At 40.1% G+C, this 25,969-nt stretch overlaps 1 protein-coding gene across 1 annotated transcript in view; it reads left to right on the top strand.

Moving 5' to 3' along the window:
- Positions 1-12,654: 12,654 nt before the first annotated feature.
- The window catches only part of LYPD6 (LY6/PLAUR domain containing 6), a gene marked incomplete at both ends in the record, with an annotated part of 29,156 nt that continues 15,841 nt past the window's right edge, over positions 12,655-25,969 (top strand). Inside the window, 2 exons of the mRNA XM_080689396.1 lie at positions 12,655-12,793; positions 20,669-20,767. Coding sequence (XP_080545522.1) covers positions 12,655-12,793; positions 20,669-20,767 — 238 coding nt within the window. The remainder of the gene's footprint in view (positions 12,794-20,668; positions 20,768-25,969) is intronic.

Here is a 25,969-nt window from a genome sequence, read left to right as displayed (position 1 = left end):
CATTTGTGAACTAAAATTATTTCAGGGCCCAATGGAAACAATTCTCAGGACCTTCTGATAAAAGTTTGATCGGAATTGTTAAAGTCATGGGTGACACATGACTCCATGCAAGATAGGACTATGATTCAGTATGAGTTGCTTTTTCTTGGTCCTGAGTGGAACTTAACATTAGGCTAAGTGATTTTAATGGTGCAAGGTGAGATGTATTTATCGTCTTCTCCAACCCCTCCTTCAGAGCTAGCTGTCCTTCACAGAGGGTTTAACCTTTGAAGTAAGAAGAATTTGTGTGAAGAGAAAGAGCCATGATTTGTAACTTGTTGTGGGAGGGGAAAAATTCTGGCTTCCTCTATGCCCAGGGTCCATGGGGTTTGGGAGAATGAGCACCCTTCACTCTAGACAGATCAAAAGGACGCCAGAGTTTCACTATGAGCTGCACATTAATCAACACAAAGCAATGGAAGGAATTTTTCATAAAGAAGTTAAAGATGCCAGAGTTGCTTGTTTACATTTGGCTTTCAGACAATATAGAGTGTGGAGTGTCAAGCAGAACAGAAGCATTTTATGTGGGTGAGCATGGCAGCACCAGTGGTACAAGGAAGGTGATATATTAACAGTTGACAAGTCTCACGCCTCACGTGGAATCTTTACACCAACCTTCTAAGACCAAAGCTAAGTGGCTCCAAACACAATGCAGTGGTCCTTGTCGAGAAAATGTGGTTCAAATAATGAAGAATATCTCCACAGCTTCAGCAGGCAGTGTCTGCCTTATTATTGATTATTACTAGGCCTTCTTTCAAGTTTATGAAGTTTTGGAAACACCCCAGATTAGTGGAAGAAGGATGAATGAATCATCTAAAATGTGGAGAATAATATGATTATTACTAGGCCGGGTGGGGTGGCGCACGCTTGTAATCCCAGCATTCGGGAGGCAGAGACCGGAGGATCACGGTTCGTGGACAGCCTCAGCTACTTAGTGAGGCCCTTTGCAACTCAGTGAGATCCTGTTTCAAATATAAAAAGACTAAATAATAGGGGTGGGGGTGTAGCTCGGAGGTACAATGCCCCTGGGTTCCATACCCGGTACTGCAAAATAAATAAATAAATAAATAAATAAATAAATAAACTAATTAATTAATTAAAATATGGAGAAGATTCTCTCTGTATAATACCCAAATAATCTTTGATCAAGATATGGAAGGGGAAGACATATGTCCAGTAATCAAAATGTTGGAGTTCACCTGGACCGTGGCTGTGACCAGGACACTACGCAGAACTCCCCAGACTGTTTCTTTACTTTCACTTAGTAAACATCACTACTGACTCAGATAATAAGAAGCAAGCAGCTGGCAGGAGAGGAAGAAAGTATAAAAGAAATGCTCTGACTTCCGGGAAGATGGCGACCGAGAAAAGCGGGGCTTAAGAGTCCCGCTAACAACCAATCTCCATTACCACAAAAAGAGCGCCTTTCATAGCCAGAAAACACCATCACCAGAAAAACAAAAAAAACCACCAGGCTCCAGAGAGAAAGCGGACTGAGAACAGAGCTCAGGGCCACAGAGGAGACACACGCGCCCGAGGACGCGGCAGCAGCGCCATACTGCCGGCAGCAGCGGCGAACTCAACAGACGGCTACAGCAAGCCGAGGTGAGCCGATGCGGAACAGCCAGGCGGGATCTTTCGGCGCAGACAGCATTTAAAGCTCCCAGTGGCTGAGCTCAGCACACGCTGCAGGGATTCAGAGTGGAAAACGAAACCAGAGAAGAAAAAATACGCCAGCCTCATGGCCAAGGGCGTGGCAGAGGCGCCATATTGCCACCGGCGGCGGCAGCAGCAGTGAATTCACCGAGTCCAGTACAGCTACATCTGCGTACTCAAGAACAGTGAGTCAAATTGCGGGCCACAGAGGAGAAATCGCAGTATTGTGCCTCCTGGGACTTGACCCAGTGAGGGAGTGGTGGTGGCAGAGATATCACACCATAGGAGAACGTGCAACCTGGCACCCCCCATAGTTTAAAGCAGCCTCTATCGACTCCCTGGGTCGGAGACTCTGTGATACAACACAGTAAAGAAGTAGTGGGGTCTGAGATAATACAGACTCGAGATCCAGAGCACCTTAAGTGAAGCCATAGTGACCCAAGGGAAGAACCCAGAGAAGGCACAAATCTCCGAAATCATGGGAAAGAGGTATAACACTGGAGTAATGAATGTGCACAACCCCACAACATCAGAACCTGATAAAACAGAAAATCAGAGATTTCTAGAAGATCAAATCAGGAAAATAACTGTAGAAATAATAGAGGTGCTTCGAAAAGAACTCAGAGAGAGCCAAAAAGAGATAAAGGATGCAATTAATGAAGTAAAGGCCTCAATTCAAAGCACAAACAACCGATTAGACCACATGGAGAACAGAATCTCGCTCTTAGAAGATGAGCAATCCAAAAATGAATGCATAGTTTCTAATCTAGAAAAAAATTTCCAACAGCAGGAATCTGACATTGAAGAAATATGGGCCCATCTTAAGAGAGCTAACCTAAGAATAATTGGAATAGAGGAGGGAAAAGAAAGTGATACCAAAGGGATCAACAATCTCTTCAAGGAAGTAATAGCAGAAAATTTTCCAAATATAGAGCAAGAGGTTGATACACAGATCCAGGAAACTTATAGAACTCCCTTTAGACAGGATCGGAGAAGAGGATCCCCACGCCATATAATTGTCAAAATGACCAATGTGGGAGCCAAGCAGAGAATCTTAAAGGCAACAAAAACAAAGGGCCAACTGACATTCAGAGGCAAACCAATTAGAATCACTCCAGACTTCCCAAACCAAGTCATGAGAGCCAGAAGGGCTTGGAGTAACATATTCCAAACTCTGAAAGAAAACAACTTCCAGCCAAAAATTTCCTATCCAGCAAAACTTTCTATCAAATTAGATGGAGAAATAAGAAGCTTCCATGACAAACAGAAACTGAAGGAATTTATGTCTACAAAACCAGCGCTAGAGAAAATACTCAAAGAGATTAACTACAAAGAAGAAATAGGTAACACTCACCAGAACCAGAGAAACAAGAGTTTCCATCCAACAGACAACTAAGATTGGTTATCTGTGGAGATTCATTATTTATGTTAGTCTTTTACCTATCTCTAAGTTGTATTGTTTGCCTTTATTGTTGTTAATTTTTAGGATTTCTAGTTGGAATATTAATATACCTTCAGATACAGCAATTGGAAATATTTTATCCCATTCTATTAGTAACTTTTAACTCTGTTTACATTGTCTTTGGATATACAATATTTTTTTTTATTTATTTTTTAGGGAGTTTGTATATTCTTCTGTTGCCTGTGCCATTGAAATCATATCCAAGAAATCACTGCCAATTTCAATGTTGTGAGGTTTTATGACCCGGATTTTCTCCTAAAAGTTTATAGTCTTAAGATTTATATTTAGGTCTTTTATCTATTTTGAGTTAATACTTGTATGTGGGATTAGGTAAAGGTCCAATTTTATTCTTTTCCATGTAATTATTATTTTTCAACAATATTTAGTTAAAAGATTATTATTTCCACCACCAAATGTTCGTGGAAACCTTGTCAAAAATAACTTGATAATATAGGGAAGAATTTAGCTCTAGGCTTGTATTTAACTCTAATGGTCTATATATCTGCCTTTAGAACAGTACTACACTGTTTCAATTATTGTAGCTTTATATGGTTTGAAATCAGAAAATATATATCTGCTAGCTTTGTTCTTTTTCAAGATCGTTTTGGGTATCTAGAATTCATACTCCATATTAGGATAGATTTTTTTCTGAAAAATAAATATATAAATATATGATAGTTTCACCTAAAAAAGAAACAGAAAAAAATATGCTCTAGTAAGAAAGAAAGCAAAAAGAAATATTGAAATGCTATCTTTAAATCATCAAACGCTTGGTATCAGACAAATGAAACTGTTATGTGAGATTATCATTTTTAATTTTGGATAAATTGCTATAATACTAGATGTCAACCACTAAGCCAAGCATGGGAAGGAGGGATGGGGAGAGAATGGGGTGGGGATCGGGTGGGGGCTGTATGTGCATGTATGTCTACAAAAGTTTGTATCCCACTATGATGTATGAATACAGTGCACCAATAAAATAAAATTAAAAAAAAAAAAAAAAAATGTTGGAGTTAGCTGGGTGTGGTGTTTCATGCTTGTAATCCCAGTACTTGAGAGGCTGAGACAGGAGGATCTGGGTTCGCAGCCAGCCTCAGTTACTTAGTGAGGCATTCTGAAACTTAGTGAGACCCTCTTTCAAAATATAAAGAAAAAAATGTTGGATTTAGAACTGGATTATTTTAGCTGGCATGGTGACATACGCCAGTAATCCCAGTACTTGGGAGGTGATCACAGGTTTAAGGACAGTCTCAGCAAAATCCCAAGACTCTCAGCAACCTAGTGAGACCATGTTTCAAAAATAAAAATTAATAAATAAGAAGGGCCAGTGGTGTAGCTCAGATGTAGAATGGCCTTGGGTACCGCACACACACACCAAAGAGAGAGAGAGAGAGAGAGAGAGAGAGAGAGAGAGAGAGAGAGAGAGAGAGAGAGAAAGAAGAAGAAGAAGAAGAAGAAGAAGAAGAAGAAGAAGAAGAAGAAGAAGAAGAAGAAGAAGAAGAAAGGAAGAAAGAAAACTGGGTTATTCTGATTGTAAGAGCAGATCTCATTTGATTTAATCTACTTATAACTATCTTATTGTTTCTGAGTACATTTTGTACTTTTACATCTTCAGAAGGCCTCTAGGATAATAGTCCCTGGGGGGTGGGGATGAAAATGTGACAGTTTTACACAGGCACAGAAGTTTCACAAAGGACACCAGAACAAGAATTCCTCCTATCACCCTCTTCCCAAGTAAATAAAAAATGTCAGGCTATAACTGAAATGTACCCACCAGGCCTTTCCTGCTTGGGGAGCACTTCGCCTCCATTCATTCCTGTTTTTTGCTCTTGAATATGCCTTCTGTTCAGCTCTCAAGAGCCTTCCAGTTGACAGAGGAAGCAGCCAACAAGCAGAATTGCTCCTAGAGTAAATATAACATTCTTTAAAATGTGAATATATTGCTAGGCGTACTTGTCCAGACATCATCTATCCTTCAGGAATTGAAGCTTTTCTGATGCAATTGACTGTTAAATCAGATTGGGACAAAGCAGAGAGGCAGCTTTTTCCTATAACTCTAGCCTTGCCAGTGGGTACCAGAAAAAAAAAAAATGATGACCACTTTTTCAAAGTATTGATTTTTATGCAAATAAAGCTTCATTTCAGATTGGGCATGTGTGAATATCTGTCCCCCTACAGGTCTGGAAATGAAATATCGATGTCTATGAATCTGAAAGGTGGCATCTTTGGCTAGTTCTCCATTACTGACATTTAAAAAGTCAACTCTAACCTTTTAGCTAATAAGCCTTAAGGAAGTATTAAGGTTAAAGGCATTTGTTAAATAGGAACATTTAATCTGGTGGCTGGACATTTTTTTTTGAAAACTTTGGAATTGTTTGCAAAGGATCGAAAACTCAGAAATCCAACTTGTTTAGATACTGAGGCTACTGTAGTAATTAAGGGAAGAGTTTAAAAATGGCCCAAATGCAAGATTAGACCAAAGTTGGAGTTCTTCTATGTCTTATCCAACAAGCTTCATTCTCTTCTTCCTCCTATACCTTAGGAGGAATATATTCCTGAGTATATGTTAGACTCATGTAGCACAGAGTTGCTTGTCTTTTTCTGATTCTAATTTTAAAAATATCGAGAATGAACTCTGATTTGCTTGGTTGGATCAGATCTCCAACCCTGACCCAAACAGTGCTGGCAAATAGGAAGGATGATGTGAGATCATAGTGTCCCTAAAAATAACACATGATTAGGGGTCAGTGGGAGCCCTTCCCATGAGAAAGGAGGACAGAGGGCAGAACTTATTTTTATTTATTTATTTATTTATTTATTTATTTATTTATTGCGCTACTGGGGATGAAACTCAGGGGCATTCTATCTTCGAGCTATACCCCCAGCCTTATTTTTTATTCTTTTTTTTTGAAACAGGGTCTCACTGAGTTGCAACAGGCCTCACTAAGTAGTAGCTGAGGCTGTCCTGGAACCGCAATCCTCCTGTCTCAGCCTCCCTATTGCTGGGATTACAAGCGTGCACCACCATTCCCAGCTTCAGAACTGATTTTAAATGCCTGCTAAAACATATTTTCATTGTTTCCCCCTTATGCTTTGATTTGAAAAGTTGTAATGGAGTGGTATTTCATTTCTAAGAGAGGAAAAACGTGTTACTAAGTAACATTCCCACCTTTTGGCATTTGCAGAAATATTCATTTGAGCTGTTTCTAACTTCATTTTGTACTCCCAACCTAACGTGTTAGTTCAAATGTTGTGTTGTCTATCATCGGTGTGATTTGCTGTTCCAGCATCCAAGCTACCTTCTTCAAGGGACAGCACTTGGATTTCCTTTGGGAAATCAGTCTCTCCCCATTCTCAAGCAATGTAATTTCAATGAAATTGACCCTGTACTTTTATTCCAATAACAGGAGCCCTGGTCAATTGGAGCATCAGGTTCTCTTGGTCAGTTGTGAGCCCAAGATATACCTCCTCCCTTTCTTAGGGCTTGTTTCTGGAATGGTTAGGAAACAGCCTCCCTGGGAACTCTCTGGGGCTGCTGATGGCTATAATTTAGGAGGACTTGAGTGAGAGCATGAGGGCTAAAGAGGAAGCCAAGCAGAATTGAGGCATAACAATTCCTGAAACAGGATTAAAACTCTGCCATGTCTGAGGTATACAATTAAGGAGACAGGATAATTCTTTCCCTTCCCTCTCAGTTTCAGCTTTGGTTGCAGCCTGTTGATCTGGATGCTAAATTTTACAACCTTTGTGTCCTGAAAAAATGCAATTATCTTTATGAGCTGAATTAAAGTTTTTATTTAGCTCTTTGGCTCTACTTTCTTATGTTTCATGATTGCTGCTTAACAAATCACCACAAAACTTAGTGGCTGAAGGTAGTAATAATCATTTTATTATCACTCATTGTTTCTGTGGGTTAAGAATGTGAAAAGAGCTTGTCTAGTCTGTTCTGAAAGTATTAGTTCATTTGCAATCAGACTGTGGCTGGAGCTAGAACAGTGGGGAGGAGAGGTGACAGGAGTAGCTGGGGCTGGCTAGGCAGCTCCCTCTCTTCATGAATTCTCAATAGTTCTAGTGGACTACTTGGGCTTCCTTACATCATGGCAGTCTGAAGGCACTGAAACTGATTATGTGGCACTCAGGAATTTAGTTTGAGTATTCCAGAGCACCAGGTATAAGTCATATCATATAACCTAGCCTTGGAAGTCATGGAATCATTTCTACCACATTCTGATAAGCTGATTAATAAGGATGGCCAAACTCAGAGGCAAGGGGTGTAGACTCCACTTCTCAAGGGAGACATGTCAAATAATTTTCAAGCGTGTTTTAAACCACTATGTATTCTGAGTAATTCCTAAATTGCAAGAAAGATACCTGTGGTCAGAATGGTATAGTCATGCAGCCTAAGTTTTGTGAAGACCCGCCTGGAGTTTTTATTTGGCCAGTTGAATTAGTTCTTTCAAGTCATTAAATCACTGCCAAACTATCTGTGCATACTTAAAATTAAACCAATGTTTGTCATGATCATTTAAGCCTCAAAGTTCCATTTTGTTCTCACACTAGGAATCTCAAATTTCAATTTGAATTGCATTAAAGCCTATTTAGATTTGCATTCATTCTCTACTTCACAATTGCTTCTATGTTGACCTAGCACTGAGCTCCTGGACTTTTTAGTACATGACTTTTAAGTCAGTGGAGCTTCTGGAAGTGCTTAATTTTCTTCTACTGACCAGTTTAATGGGTGGGGTTATCTTATGGACTCTGTATACAGTCTGTTAGTTTTTCATCATGGTGACAAGTTTCTGAGAAAAATCAACTTAAAGGAGGAAAGGTGGATTTGGGCTCATGGTTTTGGAGGTTTCAGCCCCTGGTGGGCTGGCTCCACTGCTACGGGAGGCAGAGCATCAGGGCGAAGACAGTGAGGCAGAGCAGATCTGCTCACTTCATGGCAGCCCAGAGAGAGCGAGAGAGAAGGGGTCCAGGAACGAGAAACCTCCTTCAAAGACATGCTCACAGGGATTTACTTCCTCCAGCTGAGCCTCGCCTCCTAATAGCCCATTCAGCATCTTTATGACTCAGTCACTTCTTCAAAGCTCCAGTTCTAAACACTGCTGCACTGGGGACCCAGCTGTCAACACACAAGCCTTTGAGGGATGCTTTCCACCCACAGCATCACAGTATGAAATAGCAATTAGGGTGCAGATTTGTAAAACTTAACCTGGGTTTTGGTTCTCTCACTTTGCCTGTATTGACTAGTATAGAAATCCTCCTTTAAAATTATCCATGGGGTAAAAATTCAAAATGCATTTCTTCTCAACTTTCTCCCTAGTGGAGAAAGTCCAATAGATCTCAAAATAATTTTTTTTTTCTATTTTGGAATGTAGCAAGTAATCCATTGGAATAAAACCAGCAGTTGAGTAACTCATGCAAAGGTAATTTAGAGCACAAATTAAATCTGTCAGAGTGGTATTAGATTTGCAAAAGCTCATAAATAACAAATGAAAGGTCACAGAGCTGTGAAAATGAGAGTGTACTTCTTCATAAAGAGAACTGTATTCAAGGATGGGATCCACAGTGCATATTCAAATAGGAGCATCACATAATGAAAATGCAATTTTCTAAATGTCCAGAATAGTCCAAAGGCACAGTAGACTCTGGAGAAAACCATCAAAGCCCCCCAAAAAGACCCTTATTGTTATCTGAGCATGACCAGCATCATATTTGTGAGGTTTGGGGATTAAAGCTCCATCTGCTACTGAGAATCTGTAGAGAAAAAGCTATATTCCCCTCAACAGAGCCTGTACCTCAGTCACTATTGGACTACTTGTGAATTCATGTCACTTACCTTTTGTTTTTTAGTTCCTAGAATATACTGACAGTAAATGGTGCTTCGTGACTGTAGGAACGTAAGTGTTGGTGATGTTAATAGAGGGTCCTGTTTATCCTGGTTTTCCCATGGAAAAGAGAGGTAAAAAGAGCCTCATTCTCTGCAAAGCAGAGCAGTCCTTTCACTGTGTTTTGAATGCAGAATTTTTTTTTTTTGTATTGTGTGTGGCTCAATTTTTACAAGGTAACAAAGTCTGTATTTATAAAGAGCAGTGTGTATACTTCATCGATATTAAGTCTTCTGTGTGTCAAAAGACACTACCAAGAGAGTGAAAGAACAACACAGAAGATGGGAGAGAATATTTGCAAGTCATATACTGTATCTGAAAATGTCTAAATCCAGAGTATAGCAAGAACTCTTATAACCCATCAATGAAAAGACAATCATCCAATTAAAAATGGGCAAAATACTCCAAATGGCAAATAAACATATGAAAAGATGCTTTACCTTATTAACACTGTGAAAGTGCCAATTCAGAACTACAAGGAGAGACAGTTCATGTTCACTAGGTTGGCTATACTTTTATTTTGAAGAAAGAAAAGAAAAATCAGTGCTGGAGAGGATGGGAAACAATTGGAGCTCATTTATTGCTGACGGGAATGTAAAATGGTACAGTGGCAGTGGGACACTGACAATTCCTCAAAAATTTAAGCACAAAGTCTCCACCAAGCAATTCCACTCCTGGGTGTGTGCTCAAGAAAACTGAAAACATGCTCACCCAAAAAAGGTACATTAGTGTTAAAAATCAGAGTTTTCATTATAGCCTCTAAATGAAAACCAAACAAATGTCCATCATTTGATGAATAAACAATATAGTATATTCATACAATAAAATATTATTCAACCATCAAAAGGAATGTTGTATTGATTAATGCCACAGCATGGATGAATCTTGAAAATATTAATGCTAAGTAAAAGAAACCAGATACAAAAGGCCATATATGTGTATGATTCCATTAGTAGTTGTCAGGTTGTGGGGAGAGAAAGAAATTTGGAGTGAGCATTGACAGGTATAAGATTTTTTTTCTTATGGGATGATAGAAATATTTAGACTAGATAATGGTGTTGATTGTACAGTATTATGAATTTTAGCCAGGCATGGTAGCACATGCTTGCAATCCCAGTACTTGGGGGACTGAGACAGGAGGATCATAGTTTTGCAACCAGACTCAGCAACTTAGTGAGACCCTGTTTCCAAATAAAAAAATAAAATAGATCTGGGGGTATAGCTCAGAGGTAGAATGCTCCTGGGTCCAATTCCCGGTATTGCAATAAATAAATAAATAAATAAATATACATATATGTATATATGTATTTTATTTCAGAAAAAAATTGTTTAAATGAAATTAAAATGTTAGTACATAAAAGTATAATTGTCTTGTCAACTTTATTCTTTTTTCCTTTTTCTACTCTTTTCTTCCTTTCTTCCTTCCTTCCTTCCTTCCTTCCTTTCTTTCTTTCTTTCTCTCTGCATTAAACTCAAAGGCATTCTAACCTCCACTCCTCCCTATCCCTGTTTTATTTTTTATTTCATGACAGGGTTTATCTAAGTTACTGAGGCTGGCTTGAACCTGTTAGCCTTCTGTCTCAGCTTCCCATAGTGGTTTACAGGTGTGCACCACTATGCCCAACTTCAGACATTCCTTTGCCAAAAAAATAATATATATGTATATATGCAATACATTTTTGAATGTGTTAATTAATGTTAAAGGTTTCCAAAATCCTACATCACTTTGGTACCTATCCTTTCAGCCTTTTTGTAAAAAAATCATACTTAAGCCTTAAAAAGATCGTTTTTCTTTTTTTTTTTAAAGAAGAAACACTTTTACAAATAAACTATTGAGATTAAGATCCAACTACCTTAAGAATTTAGAAATTCTTCATTAAGCAGATAAAATCATGATTTAAAAAAGAGTTTGAAAACATGTGCTAAACAAAGCAGGTCTAAAGAACCCAGCTTGTTCTTTTCTATGAAGAACAGAGATGGATCTTGCTATAGTTTGGCTAACTGTCCCCTAAAGACTTTTGTGTTAAAGGCTTGTTTTCCAGCCTGTGGTACTATTGGAAGGTGATAGAACCTTTAGGGGGTATAGCCCAGTAACAAGAAGTTAGGTTATTGGGAGTGTGCCCTTGAAGGATATATTGGGATCAGTCAACCATAGACTGAATCTTTGGAATCATGAGTCAAAATCAATTGTTTATCTCAGGTATTTTATTGCAATAGTAGAAAGCCTGATCTCTTGCTCCAATTTCCTATGATAATCCACCATGAAGATAATCCACCACCTCTTCATGGTGGATTATCACGGGATTCACAGATCATGGGCCTTGGAAAGTAGGTAAGAGGATGAGCTCCTGACCTCCATCAACACCTGGAGGAGTAGAATCTGGTTAAAGCAGTTGTGTAAGGACCATGGGTACAACCTAGGCCTTGTAGAGTAGCCTGGGGCATGTAGGGAGGGCTCCTAGGGACACAGCCTACCTGTTTGCCTTATTGATGAGGCTGCCAGAGCTCACCTGGATCTGCCTGTGACTCGGCCACATGAAATGCTGCTTGGCATTCTCTTTTCCCCACTGGCTTTGTCCCTGTTTGGTGACCTCAGGGCAGGTGTTGAAGGGCAGGAAACATATGGGCCCTATTTAGTTGTTTTGCAGGATTATTATAATTTTTCTGACCTGAGAAAAGTGGGTTGTACATTGAACAGAGTTAATTTCACCCATTTACTTCCACTGAAAAAGCCACAGTGACAAAACTATAATAGTAAAAACATTAGGAAATGCTATAAAACGTTAACTGTGGGACAGACACTCGTCTTGGTGCTTCACATACCTAACTCACTTATATACGTTGTAGTGGATACCTGGCTTCACCTTACTCACCTCACCAGGATCGTACAGGAAAGCCAGAGTGGATATCAATAGATCACCATTCTTTCTTTTAAAATAATGCTTGTATTGTTTACTTGACTGTTACCTTGAAAAGGGAAAGATGCCCTTGGTATTTCTTTGCTTTCTCATCACCTTATTCACCCGAGCACCTCGTGCAGTGCTGGCCAGGTACATGCATTAGGTGACCAAGAACTTAACTTACTTATACATTTTTTATTTCCTAAATCTGAATGTCTCCCCTGTACAGTTTTGCACTGACATGACCCTGCAAAGCTGTGCCCTCATGCCTGGCCCACACCGTTATCAAGGAGATGTTTCCGAGCTTTTGTGCCTGACTTATTTATTGTTACTTTCTGGCATCCATCCCCTGGCCTCCTAGCAAAAATAGCTGGATTTCATTAAAATTCACTCTCTCTTGATACCATCTCTGCTGGATATTAGAAGGGATTGCTACCCGTCGAGCTTTAGCAACCTGATTAAGAATAGATTTGGGCTAGAACTTTCCAAGTGCTCTAAAATTACCATTTATCAAGTTCCTCCCCAGGGCTCCCACTTCCCTGTGTGCCAGGCTCCCTGTCCCTCCCAGCCCATCTCAGCCACGTGGGAGGAGAGCCGGCTTCCTGTGGCGTGCACTGTCTACTTGGACACTGAAATGAGCCTGTCTTTATGTTTCAGGTGCAGGTTCTCTCCGGCCGCCTGGAGTCCCCGCTGCGGGGCCCTCTGTATGAGTGACACGTGGTTTACCATGGAACCTGGCCCTGCTCTGGCCTGGCTTCTGCTCCTGAGCCTGCTGGCTGATTGTCTGAAAGCCGCCCAGTCTCGAGACTTCACAGTGAAAGACATTATCTACCTCCACCCTTCAAGTAAGACTCCTTGCTCTCTTTTGCTGCAGGAAAATATCACTTTATTTCAAATAAAAAGTTGGTTGAAAAATGGCCGGGAGAAGATGGGCTTCAATGCAGGGGAAACATCTGGTGATTTAATTAGGGGGTATTATAGGTAACAGAAGATGTTTTATGTTTTACTCACACCCTTTCATGGGATGTTTGTTTCTTATTTGAAGTCAAATAATTAGGCTTGTTTTTCTCTGTTCCTTATACAATCACCCTGAGTCTAAATCCCCATCCCTTTTACCATATGAGTCCTCTGTCACTAATCAAAGTGAACCGCTATGTCCCAGGAGGCGAATTGTCTGTAAAAGATGAATCCTTCATAGGTAAGATAATAGCTGCTCTTCCTCTCAGTTTTGGCATCACCACCTCCCACAACTATTTCTTGTGCCTTTTGGTTTCTTGCACTTAAGAATTCTCTAGTGCGTGTATAATAGGATGGCTGTACAGATCCTGGGTGGTGTGTGGTGGATGTCTGCTTCCAGCAAGAATTGAAGGTCCTTTTGCTGCAGGAATCCCGAGGCTTGCATTCTGGGTATCACAGCAGTAGCAGTTTGACTTCCTCCTTTGGTCTCTATACCTGGTTCTATCTCCTTTCTTTTGTTCTTCTACAACTTCTCATCTGAATTTCCCCTGTGGTACCTTATTCTGGCCTTTAGTTTTGCCCCAAATTACATTATTCTCTTAAAATGTCCTGTTCTACGCCGGGCGTGGTGGCACACGCTTGTAATCTCTGTGCTTGGGAGGCAGAGACAGGAGGATCACACAGGTTCGAAGCCAGCCTTACTGGCTTAAGAGACCCTGTTTCCAAATTAAAATATAAAAAAATAGGTGTCTGGGGCCAGGCGTGGTGGCGCACGCTTGTAATCCCTGCGCTTGGGAGGCGGAAACAGGAGGATCACACAGGTTCGAAGCCAGCCACGCTGGTTTAAGAGACCCTGTTTCCAAATAAAAAATATTAAAAAAAAATAGGTCTGGGAGTGTAGCCCAGAGGTAAAAGGGCTTCCAGGAACCTCAGTACCACACACACACAAAAAAAGTTCTGTTCTACAAATATTGTTCACATGTCCACTGTGTGTGAAGCATTGTGATAGGCATGAGAGGAGTATGGGCAAATGTACATCGGCCTTGTTTTTGAGGGTCACAGTCTACAAAGCAGAGGCAACTGTTCATAGTTCTTCCACCCTGTGGGGCTAGAACACTTGACATCTGCATGATCTGATTTAGCCGAGAGGTGATATGTGGAATGCTCAGGGGCTTGGAGTCCACCCAACCGTAGGTCAGCATCCTTGCCTCCTGACTTGAGATCAACTCCCTAACTTTGTGAAGATTTGATAGCAGGATGCATAGGAGGCACTTAGCCCTGAGGATAAGGTGAAGCAGATACTTAGTCATTGTTGGGGGAGTGTGTTTATTTCCTCATTTCTAAAGCAGTAATCCATACCTACCCTGTAGCATTATTTTATGGACCAGAAGCAATATCTGTAAAACACCAGGCCCATAACTAATAGGTAATCAAATCTTTGTTGTATATATGGTTGTTGTTGTTGTTACTATCTAAAATGGCAAACTGAGGGTGCTGAAGATATACCACCCTAATTTTGTATACCTCCACATATACTCTTTGTAGGCAATGAATAATTTCTTTAGATTTTGCCACTGTATCTCTCACCAGCATAGGATGGTGCCTATTGGTTTACTTGTATGGAGAACTTGTCTGGTTGCTTGTTTTTGTGGGACTTTTAGTTTGTTTGAATAATATCAAAATAAGATACTTTGGTGCTTTCTGTGTTTTCTAGATTGCATTTTGTTTCTTTCTCCAAACATCCACTCTTAATTTTTAGACTTGGTGATGCCGAAACCTAGATGTCAGTCTTTTCGGGGTCGACTGCCAGCATTTGCAGCTTCTATGAGGTTCACTGTCAACTTCAGTGACAGACTCAGTAGTCACTGGGCCACAGAATTATTCTCTGGCCTCCTTTGAAGCTGCGATTGTGCACACAGGACAGGAAGGGAAATAGAGGTGAATGGGTTTAAGTGAAAACAGGGACAAAGCAAACATATCACTTCGACCTCAGTGGGGTGACAGGTCAGTGCCCAGAATATATGGGCCCCCATTTGGAAAGTAGAGTTCAGAACAGGGTCTATGAAGAGTAAACTTTGCCAGGCCACACAGGGAAATCACCGCTGCTCTTTAGAACTTGGTGGAAAAGTTCTGTTCATGTGACCTATGTTAATTAAATAGAGCCATGGCCTGATTAGAACAAACTTATCATTTATTAAGAATCTGTAGGGGTTTCTAACTATTTTGAAATATGGAGGATAAAAGTTGTTTATAAACCAGGTTGTAAGTGGATGACTCACCAGCAGGCCTGGCCTCTTTAAGAGAGCCTCCATAATGGGTCACCGGCAGGAGAATTCTTTTTGACGTTATTGTGAATGGTTTCCACTTGTATGAAACTGTGTATTCTTCCAAGTTCAAATTAGAGTTTACTTCACACTCCTCCAAACTATTTCAGAGGTTTGCAGCGTGTGTTTACTTGTTTTCACTCTTGATTTTTTTTTAATGGCCATGGTTCTCTGCCCTTGAGCACTAGACCATATTTAGATGGAGTAAATCTCTCTACCTAGAAGCAGGTTCCTGTTGAACATAGGCCATAAAAAATACATGAGGGAAGCATGAGATTAGTTCAATTTTGAATTATTTATATGATCACCTCTCTTTGTGGATGGAGACACAAATAGCTATCTCTGGGTCATTGAGTGAGCCAGATTCCATTAATGTTACATGGGAAAGCTCAGAACCTGCCCAGGGAGAAATGTGGTGATGCAGAAAGTGTGAGAAGATTCACACGTTTTCTTACCAAGCAAACATAAACTCATTTCTCACGGGCTACAACAGCCATTATTGATAGTAACGGGTGAGGTTGGATCCTAGGCTCACAAAATTCAGCCTCTCCTGACCAACGTCCTTTGCCCTCTGGTCCCTATTCTTTGACGTTTCTAAGCCTTTAAAAGAGATAAACGTATGTTTTACAAAGCTGAGGCACGATCCTTAGTAACATTTTGTTCCATAATTTGTATGTGCTCTTCTTCTTATGTGAAAAAATGATTTTCTTCCCTAACTATGGTTAAAACACCCAAGTCTAGTAAAAACATACTGAACAAGAGTTAGTATTAAGAGAATTGGAGCAACTTGTCCGGTTATCAGATTATCACAGGAGACAGCAGAATATAATATACTAAGTGGCTGCAACCTGTTCTTGGCCTCCATTTCTTTCCATAGAATAGAAATCTTTTCTTTAAAAAAAATGCAATTTTCCTCTGGATGCATGTTGGGAGCCTTTCTTTAATCATGGGCACCAAAGAGCTGTATCCCTGCAGGGTACCTGTTTATGCCCAAGTAGGAAACAACTGAGTTTGTCTACAATTCTATAGTACATTAGTCTTAGGGAATAAGGCAACTTTCTAGATAGGCACCAAGAAATGAATTTTTATCAGAAATATGTTTGTATTAAAGTTATATTGACACTTTTGTTGCCAATTGGACTGAGAAGGAATATAAATTAGATTTCTAGACCTTTTATATTTGTATTCTGTCTCCAAAAACAATGGGAATTAATTTGGCAAAAATAGAACAAGGTTGGATGTATTACACATCGGCGTATATTTCAAAATGTCTCTTCTCACCACACTTTCAGTAACTGAAGGCCTTTGTCCAGGCAAAAGTTCTAAGAGATGGAAACAAAGACTAAATCTTTTCTGATGCCTTACAGATGAAGGCCTGGTAGGTTGAACTATGGCTGACCATGAGAGTTAATGGACAGATTATTTTACAGGAAGTAACTGGGCACTTTGGCATTTCTTTTTTTCTTTACAATCACCTTTTCTTGAGGGACCAAGGACTTATGCCCTGAAATACAGAGTCGTAAGCTTATTAACTCTGTGATCAAGAGCCAAATTAGATTCATTCACAGCTGTGGCCACGACGATCTGAAACTCTGCTTGCTCTGTAATGCTTTGAAGTAACAAAGAAGAAAATAGTACATCTCTTAGGAACCTCTTTCCATCCTTTAAAAGAAATAGCAAACTCTTTATCAGATGCAGTATCAATTAGCAAGTTGCTGGAGGTAGTCATTCATGTGTAGACCTTATTTTTGGCTAAATATTTTCAGAGGGAAGACTTTAACCATTTACTTGGTATCATACTATACTTAGCCACTTAACAGCCGAGTATGCTTGCAGAGTTTTATCATTAATCAGTAATTATTTACTGGTCAGTAGTACCTGTCAAGATGTCAATGAAAGTTTTATGAGCAAATCTCAAGCAATAGTCTTGGAGGATGTGCCCAGATATGGAATTGTAGGTTTTAAAGTAAAATTAACCAAAAATGAGATCAGTTTGTTAATTGTCATGATATTTGCAAATAAATTTACTTGGAGGTAAATGATTGGAAGCAAAACTGAATTTTGCTGCCATAGTGTTTTGGCTCAGTTAAATTTTGAATGACCTTCAGGTCATTTGCAGAGTCCAGGCCTACTTATATAAGAAATGGCAGTATATAATTTGTCACTAGTCTCATATCAGTTTGAAAAGTCTATTAAGTAGTACAGTTTGGGGAACACTACAACTTATTAGTGTTTGGTGCTCAGTAACTTTGCACATGGAACAGTTGGATCATCAATCTTCACTCAAAGTTCTTAATTTATCTCTTTGATGGGAAAGTTTCCAGGAATAACTAATTCAACATTCCAGCCAAAAATTTTTTTGGCTGCAGTGACAGACAGATAAAATTGGATACTCGAGTGAATTAATCATGCAAACTGAAGAGGCACAGCTAGTGCTCAGTCATAGACCTTAGTGAGTAGGTTGGTCTTTCTTTGGAAAACTGTTCTTTATCAAATCCTTTATATCTTTTTTCAAAACTCCTAATTTGATTGTTCTACTTCCTATTTTGAAAGCTATCATAAATTTTAAAATTATTTTTATATTTACTAGTTTAAGGTTGATAGTGGAGTTATTTTTAATGATTCAGAAAAACTTCCCCAAATATTTTATATAATTTTTCTTGTAATGATATTTATAAAAGTAATAAATATGTTTTTAAGAATTGAGTGGCTTTAGAATTAGAGAATATGTTTGTTTTTAATTTTTCAGGGCTGTACTGTCCAAAATGGAATCTTTCCATTCAAATGTAATTCAGTTTTCTGGATGATGGGATATGGAGGTATACAAATTAACCATGTGTAGCTTTATGAAATTCTTTCTTTCCCTTTATGATACCAATGTGATATGAAAGTATTTTTCCCTGAGGTGAAATTTCCTGATGGGAATCAGGTTGGATGACTGTCTCCAAGCTACTTTCCATCCCTTTGTAAGATGCCCCATGCCCTTGCTATCATTGTTTATGGATTTGAGTCACCATCTACTTGGAGGAACACAGAACTCTCAAATTGGCCTATGAAAAGGTCCAGCTACCTGTCTTTTTAGACAGTTTATGACTCTTGACCATGTTAAGGGTCGGATATTGTCACAGTCAGCTCTGTGAAATACTCCAGGCAAGTCATGGATGAGCAGCTATTCTGGGCAAGGTGAAAATCAAAATTATATCTGGCCCATAATTCTGGCCTTAAGCTGCCGCCTCCTCCTTCATTTATTTTTGATAACATACTTAATTGGTTCCATGTGGGCAAAGCAATTTACCCTGAGATGATTATTTTCACCAGTGGGATACGCAGGCTCAGCCATCTGCGAGGAAGAACAGTTGGCTCTTGCAGATGAAGTGTGAGAGTGTCTGCAGCTTTCAAATAGGCCAGGTGATTTTATGAATTAAAAAAAAATAAAGTGCAAAAATTGTGTCTAGGAAAGGCAGGACTCTAAATAGCAAACCAAGCAAATGATTACAGCTAAGAGGTGATTAAAGGCACTTTGGAGAAACAGAGAGAGGACATCCAGGACTGACACTCCTTGTTGAGCCTCATGCAGGCACTGATGAAGGCCCCAGAGTGCTGAGCAGTCTACAGAGCTTGACCCCTGTGTGACACCTCCCACCTGGGCTTAAAGGCAGGGCAGGAACACAGGAGGACAGTCTCTTCAGCAGGCAGAAAGAGGCGACTCAGGGTAGGGAGAGGGTGGAATAAATGGGAGGGGCTTGCTGGAATTGCACCTCCTGTCTCTCTCACTCCAAATACTACCCCCCACACTGCCATTCCTAATACATGGCATCGACTCTCTTGTACTCCATTTCCAAAATTGTGTCATTTCAAAAATATTACATAAATGGAACCAGGCATGGTGGTGCACTCCAATAATACCAGTACTTGGAAGTCTGAAACAGGAGGATTTCAGAATGAAGCCCAGCCTCAGCAACCTAGTTGAGACCCTGTTTCAAAATAAAAAATAAAATAGTGCTGGGGTATAACTTAAAGGTTTAAGTCCAGCCTCAGCAACTTAAACCCTGTTCCAAAATAAAATTAAAAAAAAAATAGAGCTGGGAGTATAGCTCAAAGGTTAAAACACCCCTAGGTTCAATCTCTAGTACCACACACACACACAAAGTTATATAAATGGAAATATACAGTACGTAACCTTTTATTAAGAATAATTTCCAAAAAACTATCAAATTCATCAGTTGTTGGATGTATTACTATTTCGTTGCTGCTTAGTCTTCCATAGTATGAGCATATCACACGTTTTTAACCATTCACTCATTGATGCACATCTGAGTTGTTTCCAGTTTTGATTCATTGTCAGTTGAGTTTCCAGTATCTGAAATTCTTAAGTTGAGGCCAGAAGGTTTCAGATTTGGGATTTTTAACATTTGCATATACATAATAAGATATAAGGAGCCGGGCGTGGTGGTGCACGCCTCGCTCTTGGGAGGTGGAGACAGGAGGATCGTGCAGGTTCGAAGGCAGCCTCGCTGGCTTAAGAGACCCTGTTTCCAAAAAAAAAAAAATAAAATAGGTCTGGGAGTGTAGCCTGGAGGTAGAAGGGTTCCATCCGCAGTACCACCAAAAAAAAAAATATATATATGTATGTGTATATATATATATGTATATATATAAGTTTATAAAACATTTTACAAAATTTGATTATAATTTTATGTAATACATATATTATGTATATGTACATAATATGTACAATTATGTACACATACAATAATGTGTATGTACATAACATGCATATATTATATATGATATATAATACATATAGTTGTATGTATAGTTATATATTATGTATTATATATACATATATATATATTATGTTTTTAGAACTCCTCCATTTTGATGGTGACCGACCCCATCACATGTGTTCAGATTCAAAATTTGAGAGTGTCATTTAGTATTTGAGGTGGGTATGTGGTTCACGTTTTTAATCCCAGTACTTGGGAGGCTGAGAGGAGGATCGTGACTCAGACAGCTGCAGCTACTTAGTGAGGCCCTGTTTCAAAATAAAGAATAAAAAATAGGGCTGCACATATAGCCTGGAGGTAGAGTACCTCTGAGTTCAATCTCCAGTCCTGGAAAAAAGAAAGAATATCAGTGCTTGATTTTCAGATTTTGGAGCATTTTTATATTGTGGATTCTCAGATTAAGAATGCACGACTTGTACAAATAAAGTTGCTATAGATATTTGCGGTGTGTGTATGTGTGTTAATGTTTCTCAGAATTTCTAAGAGTGAAATTTCGAAGAGTGAAATTGCTAAGTCATATGGTAGCTGAATGTTTAATTTTTTAAGGTACTGCCAAGATGTCTTAAGAATCCTCTTTTAAAAATGAATATGTCTGCCTTCGCTGGATTTTGTGCTCAGCTTAAAAATCAATCTTTTCCCTTGATTTTTGTAGCCACACCCTATCCTGGTGGATTTAAATGTTTCACCTGTGAAAAGGCAGCAGACAATTATGAATGCAACCGATGGGCTCCTGACATCTACTGTCCTCGAGGTAAACTCTCAACAGACTGGGGTCCCTGGAACTGTTCATGGTGCACAGCCCAGTAGACCTGGTGCATGTTTACGATCTCAACAGCTCTTCTGCTCTGGTGCTAGTAGTAGATCTTTATGCTGGACTAATAACTTTTCCTCAAAGACTCTCAGAAACAGAAAGAGATCTGTAGGATGCTCCCTTTCTCATGAAGTGTCTTTGGTGCTCCACGGGAGCTAATGTGACTTCCCCACCCGAGGGCCAGCCTAATGCAGGACAAGAACAGAAGAGCCAGCCTGTTGGCCACTCTTAGAAGCATTAGTCATTGCATAGTCATTTCTTTTATGTAAAGTATGAATCGATGCTCATATAGATTCCATTTATTGCGTATCTTGCCAGAGATGTCTATCCCAAGACTGCATGAGAACTAGGATTCTAAATGTCATCATTGCACAGATAAAAATTCCAGGCTTTTTAAACTACTAAGTGCTCTCTAAAGGATGAGAATATGCCCAATTGAAGCTCAAAAATTTAAACCAAAGGCCCATTTACAGTTGAAGATCCACCATATATTCATCTCTCTTTTCCTATCAAGTAAAAAACGTTTATATCTGGCTAGGAAGACACTGCTTACTGACTGTGTTATTTTAGGAGGAAAGTGGATTCATTTGGTGGTGGAGGAGGAGGAGGGTGGGGCATTTTATTGACAAAATTTTGAGTATTTAAAGTACTTTACTATTGATCTAACTCAGTTGTTAAAATGACCAAACACTCCAAATTTATTATTTTTTTAACAAAATACAAGAGCTCTCATGCTCAACCCAGTGAACAGCACTCTGCTTCTCATGCCGGATTGGAAATTGGAAGAGAATAGAAAACACCATTAAGAGGCAGATGTAGCCAGGCATGGTGGTGCACACCTGGATCCAAGTACTTGGGGGGCTGATATAAGAGGATCTCAGGTTCAAGGACAGCCTCAGCAACTTAGTGAGCCTTGTTCCAAAACAAACAAAGGGCTGGGAGTATAGCTCAGATGTAGAATGTCTCTGGGAGACACACACACACACACACACACACACACACACACACACACGCACGCACGCATGCACGCACACACGCATGCACGCACTCACTCACAACAGATGCTGCCTACCCAAGCCAGTACTATTTAACTCAGGAGTCTACATGTATGCTGCACAATAGAAAAAACTGTGGAACTTTACAAAAGCCCTAAAACCTGTGCCTTGTCTAGACCAACAACTCCTCTCAAACATCAATATAATTATCACAACCTGGAAGGCTTATTAAGACAGATTTCTGCTAGGACCTCCACCTGCCCACTCTAAGTATCTGATACCATTAGGTCTAAGATGAGCTTGAAAAATTGCATTTATTAAGGGTCTTAAGAGTCCCGGTCAAAGACCACTCCTTAAATAGTTCTATACAAGTACCAGCATCTCTGAAATTAGGGTCTGTATTATTATTTTTAAATATCTTTGCTGGGTGTGATAGTGTATGCCTGTAATTCCAATGCTTGGGAGACTGAGACAGAAAGATTTCAGGTTCAAGGCTAGTCTCAGCCATTTAGAGAGACTCTCGGCAACCTAGCAAGACCCTGTTTCAAGACAAATAAAAAATAAAAAATAAAAAGGTCTGGGGGTGTAGCTCAGAGGTAGAATGCCTCTGTTTAATTCCCCGGTACCACACAATAAATAAATAAATAAATAAATATCTCAGGTGATTTTAATGAATAGTCAAGGACAAGAACCACTGAGGGCTACCCACCGACAGGAAAATGTGTTGGGATTTCTAAATTGTCTTGTTTACTTTTAAGTAGAGATGTCAGTGAGGTCCCAGAAGATTACAGGGAAGAGAAAAAACTTGGACACACTAAAGACGTGCTTAACCACAAATCGTATATCCAAACACCTGGGTGATAAATGCTAAGTCCTTCCGTAGTCACTGTTCCTTTCTGGATAAGCCAGTGTTCTCTGACAATTAGCACTACAGCATGAACGTTTCAGTAAGCTGCTGATGGACCCAACTAAACCACTGCTTCTCAAATGTGGCTACACATTGAAACCACCTGGTAAAATTTTGAAAACAATGGCTCCCGCGTCTATTCCTGGAGATTCTTATTTAACTGGCATATGAAGTGTGGCTGGGAATGAGAATTTTTTAAAGCTCCCTGGGCGGGTCTGAAATGCAGCAACATTTGACAATTGTAAACAGTGACGCTGGACAAACACCAGAACGGTCTGCTTGTGTACCCCGCAATTTTGGGGCTGGTTTATGCTGGCAGAAAGCTGGTGGACTAGTTGATTAGCTGCTGAAACTGTGGCCGTCGGTCAGAGGTTGTACATAAGAAGTGCCTCGTTCCATTTGTGCTGTCTTAACATAGCGTCACAAACACAGCAGCTTATAAACAATGACATTTATTTCTCGCAATTCTGGATGCTGGCAAGTACAAGATCATGGCACTAGCAGGTTGAGTGTCCAGTGAGGGCCAGTTCTCCGTGCTTCCAAGATGGTATTTTGTTGTCCTCTGGAGGGAAGGACCTGGGTCCTCACAGAGCAGAAGGTAGAAGGGATGGATGAAAGGGAAAAAACACACTACTCCAGTCCTTTTATCCTTTTTTTTTTTTTTTTTGGTGGTACTGGGGTTCCTGGAAGCCTTTCTACCTCTGGGCTACACTCCCAGACCTATTTTATATTTTTTATTTGGAAACAGGGTCTCTTAAGTGAGCAAGACTGGCTTCGAACCTGCGAGATCCTCCTGTCTCCACCTCCCAAGTGCGGGGATTACAAGCGTGCGCCACCACGCCCGGCTCTTTTTATCCTTTTGTTGTTGTTGTTTTTGTGGTACTGGGGTACACCCCAGCCCTATTTTTATTCTTTATTTTGAAACAGGGTCTCACTGAGTTGCAAACAGCCTCCCTCACTTAGTAGTTGAGGCTGTTCTCGAACTAGGATCCTCCTGTCTCAGCCTCCCAAATGCTACCACGCCCAGCTTACTTATCCTTTTTTAATGTGTGTGTGTGTGTGTGTGTGTGTGTGTGTGTGTGTGTTGCTAGGGATTCAACTCAGGGACATTCTACTGCCAAGCTATACCCCCCCAGACCAACTTTATATTTTGTTTGGAGACAGTGTCTTGCTAAATTGCTGAGGCCGGTTTTGAACCTGTGATCTTCCTACCTCAGCTTCCCAAGTACTGGGGTTACAGGCAAGTGCCACCATACACTGCCCTCCAGCCCTTTTGTAAGGGTCCTACTCCCATGCAGGAGGGCTCTACTCTTGTGACTTAATTACCTCTTAAAGGCACCATGTGTGTGTATGTGTGTGTGTGCGTTTGTGTGTGTGTGTGTGTGTGTGTGTGTGTGTGTGTTACTGGGGATGGAATCCAGGGGCATTCTACCTCCTAGCTATACCCCCAGCGCTATTGAATTCTTTACTTTGAAACAGGATCTCACTAAGTTGCAGAGAACTTCACTAAGTAGCTGATGCTGGCCTCGAAGCTGCAATCTTCCTGTCTCAGCCTCCCAAGTACTGGGATTACAAGTGGACACCACCATGCCCGGCTAGGACACCACATTTTAGTACCATCCCATTGATTACTAGATCTCAATATGTGAATTTGGGGAAGTATATACAGATTGTGGCAAAGTGTGACTAATTCTGCTTTTCAAATTGACTCAGCTCCGTGGTACTTTAGCAGAGATATACTGAGGAAAAAGAGGGGCTGTGAACTTCTGCTTTCTGCAGAGTTCGATGGTATGCAAATATATCCCTGCCAGAGAGACAACAGGAGGAAGCTGGGTTGGAATGCCTTTCAGGGAGCAGAAAGCGCCACCTCAGTGCTTTCCTTTGAAATCAGAATCTACCCGTTTAAGCAAAGATACCTAATAGTACCGCAAAGTGGACTTAGGCAATTTATCTCTTTCCTTTTTTTCTTCCATGTTGATCTTTTTGTTCCTAAATTTATAGGGATAAATAGAAAGTCAGGACTGAGGCTCAGGACAGAAAACAGCCTAGCCGGGCTTCTTGGGTGATTATGCAGATAGGAATATGGTTTCTTCTTTCCAGGAGCAAGCAGTTTAGCCCAGAAGATAAGATCTGAAACGTATCAAATGTCAAGAATAGCGGGACGGAGTTAAGTGCCAAGTGAAACATGGCAGTAAGTGCTGTGGAAGTTTAAGGGGAGAGGAGCAAGCCGCGTGGGCGGGAAAGTGCAGTAGCCCTAACACTGCCAACTAGATTCAAAATGCTGGGGAAGGCACGTCTCCCCAGAAGTCCCTCGGCACTAGAGACAGGATTTTCCAAATGCATTCAGTGGACGGGGAAAGATTTGACCTGGGGGTAGCAACTGCTTTGTGTGGAAGAAAAATAGGAGCAAAATAGTGGGGCTAGGTTATTTTTGTGTAACTTTGAGTATGATGTAAGGAGTGGGAATCCAAAGCTTGATCCTGACAACGGGTAAAAACTTCCCGCTGGACAGTCCTACTTCCAGTGAATCTTTTGTCCTCTGGTCTAGGTTTTCTCTGGACTTTACTATCAATAAAAAAATTCAATTTTATTATTAGTTTAAAATTTAAAAAAATGAAGCCAGGTGTGGTGGCACATCCTTGTAAGCCCAATGGGAGGCTGAGACAAGAGGATACCAGTTGATACCAGTTGAAGGACAGTCTCAGCAACTTAGCAAGGTCCTTAGTAACCTAGTGAGACCCTGTTTTAAAAAAAAAAAATAGGGCTGGGAGAATAACTCAGGGTTAGAATACCCCTCTGTTCAATACCCAGTAACAACAACAACAACAACAACAACAACAACAACAACAAATCTGTCTGTCTGTCTGTCTACCTGTTTTCTAACCCTTGCATTGTTTTGGTGCTTATCATTAGCCTGGAGCAAAGAGAAGACCACCAACAGGCTTAGTAAGGGCCTCTCAGAAGCTGCCATGGGAAGGCATTATGGCTTCTTGAAACATTCCTTACTTTTTATTAGTTGTGTCACACATTTAACTAGGTTTTAGTCATTATATGATGTGAAAATTGAAGGTAAACATTTCACATAAACATCAATCATATCTATATAGAATAATCACCCCCCCACAAACACACACACACACAATTAAGGAATGACTGGATTTGGAGAATTTTCAAAAGTAAACTCAGTCAAGTAAATGAGAATGGAGTCCCAGCATATCAAAGGGGCTGACTCTTAACAGA

The sequence above is a fragment of the Muscardinus avellanarius genome (genome assembly GCF_963383645.1).
Source record: "Muscardinus avellanarius genome assembly, chromosome: 2".
Classification (NCBI taxonomy): Eukaryota; Metazoa; Chordata; class Mammalia; order Rodentia; family Gliridae; genus Muscardinus; species Muscardinus avellanarius.
Note: the sequence above shows the minus strand (reverse complement) of the source record. Positions and strands in the feature narration are given on the sequence as shown.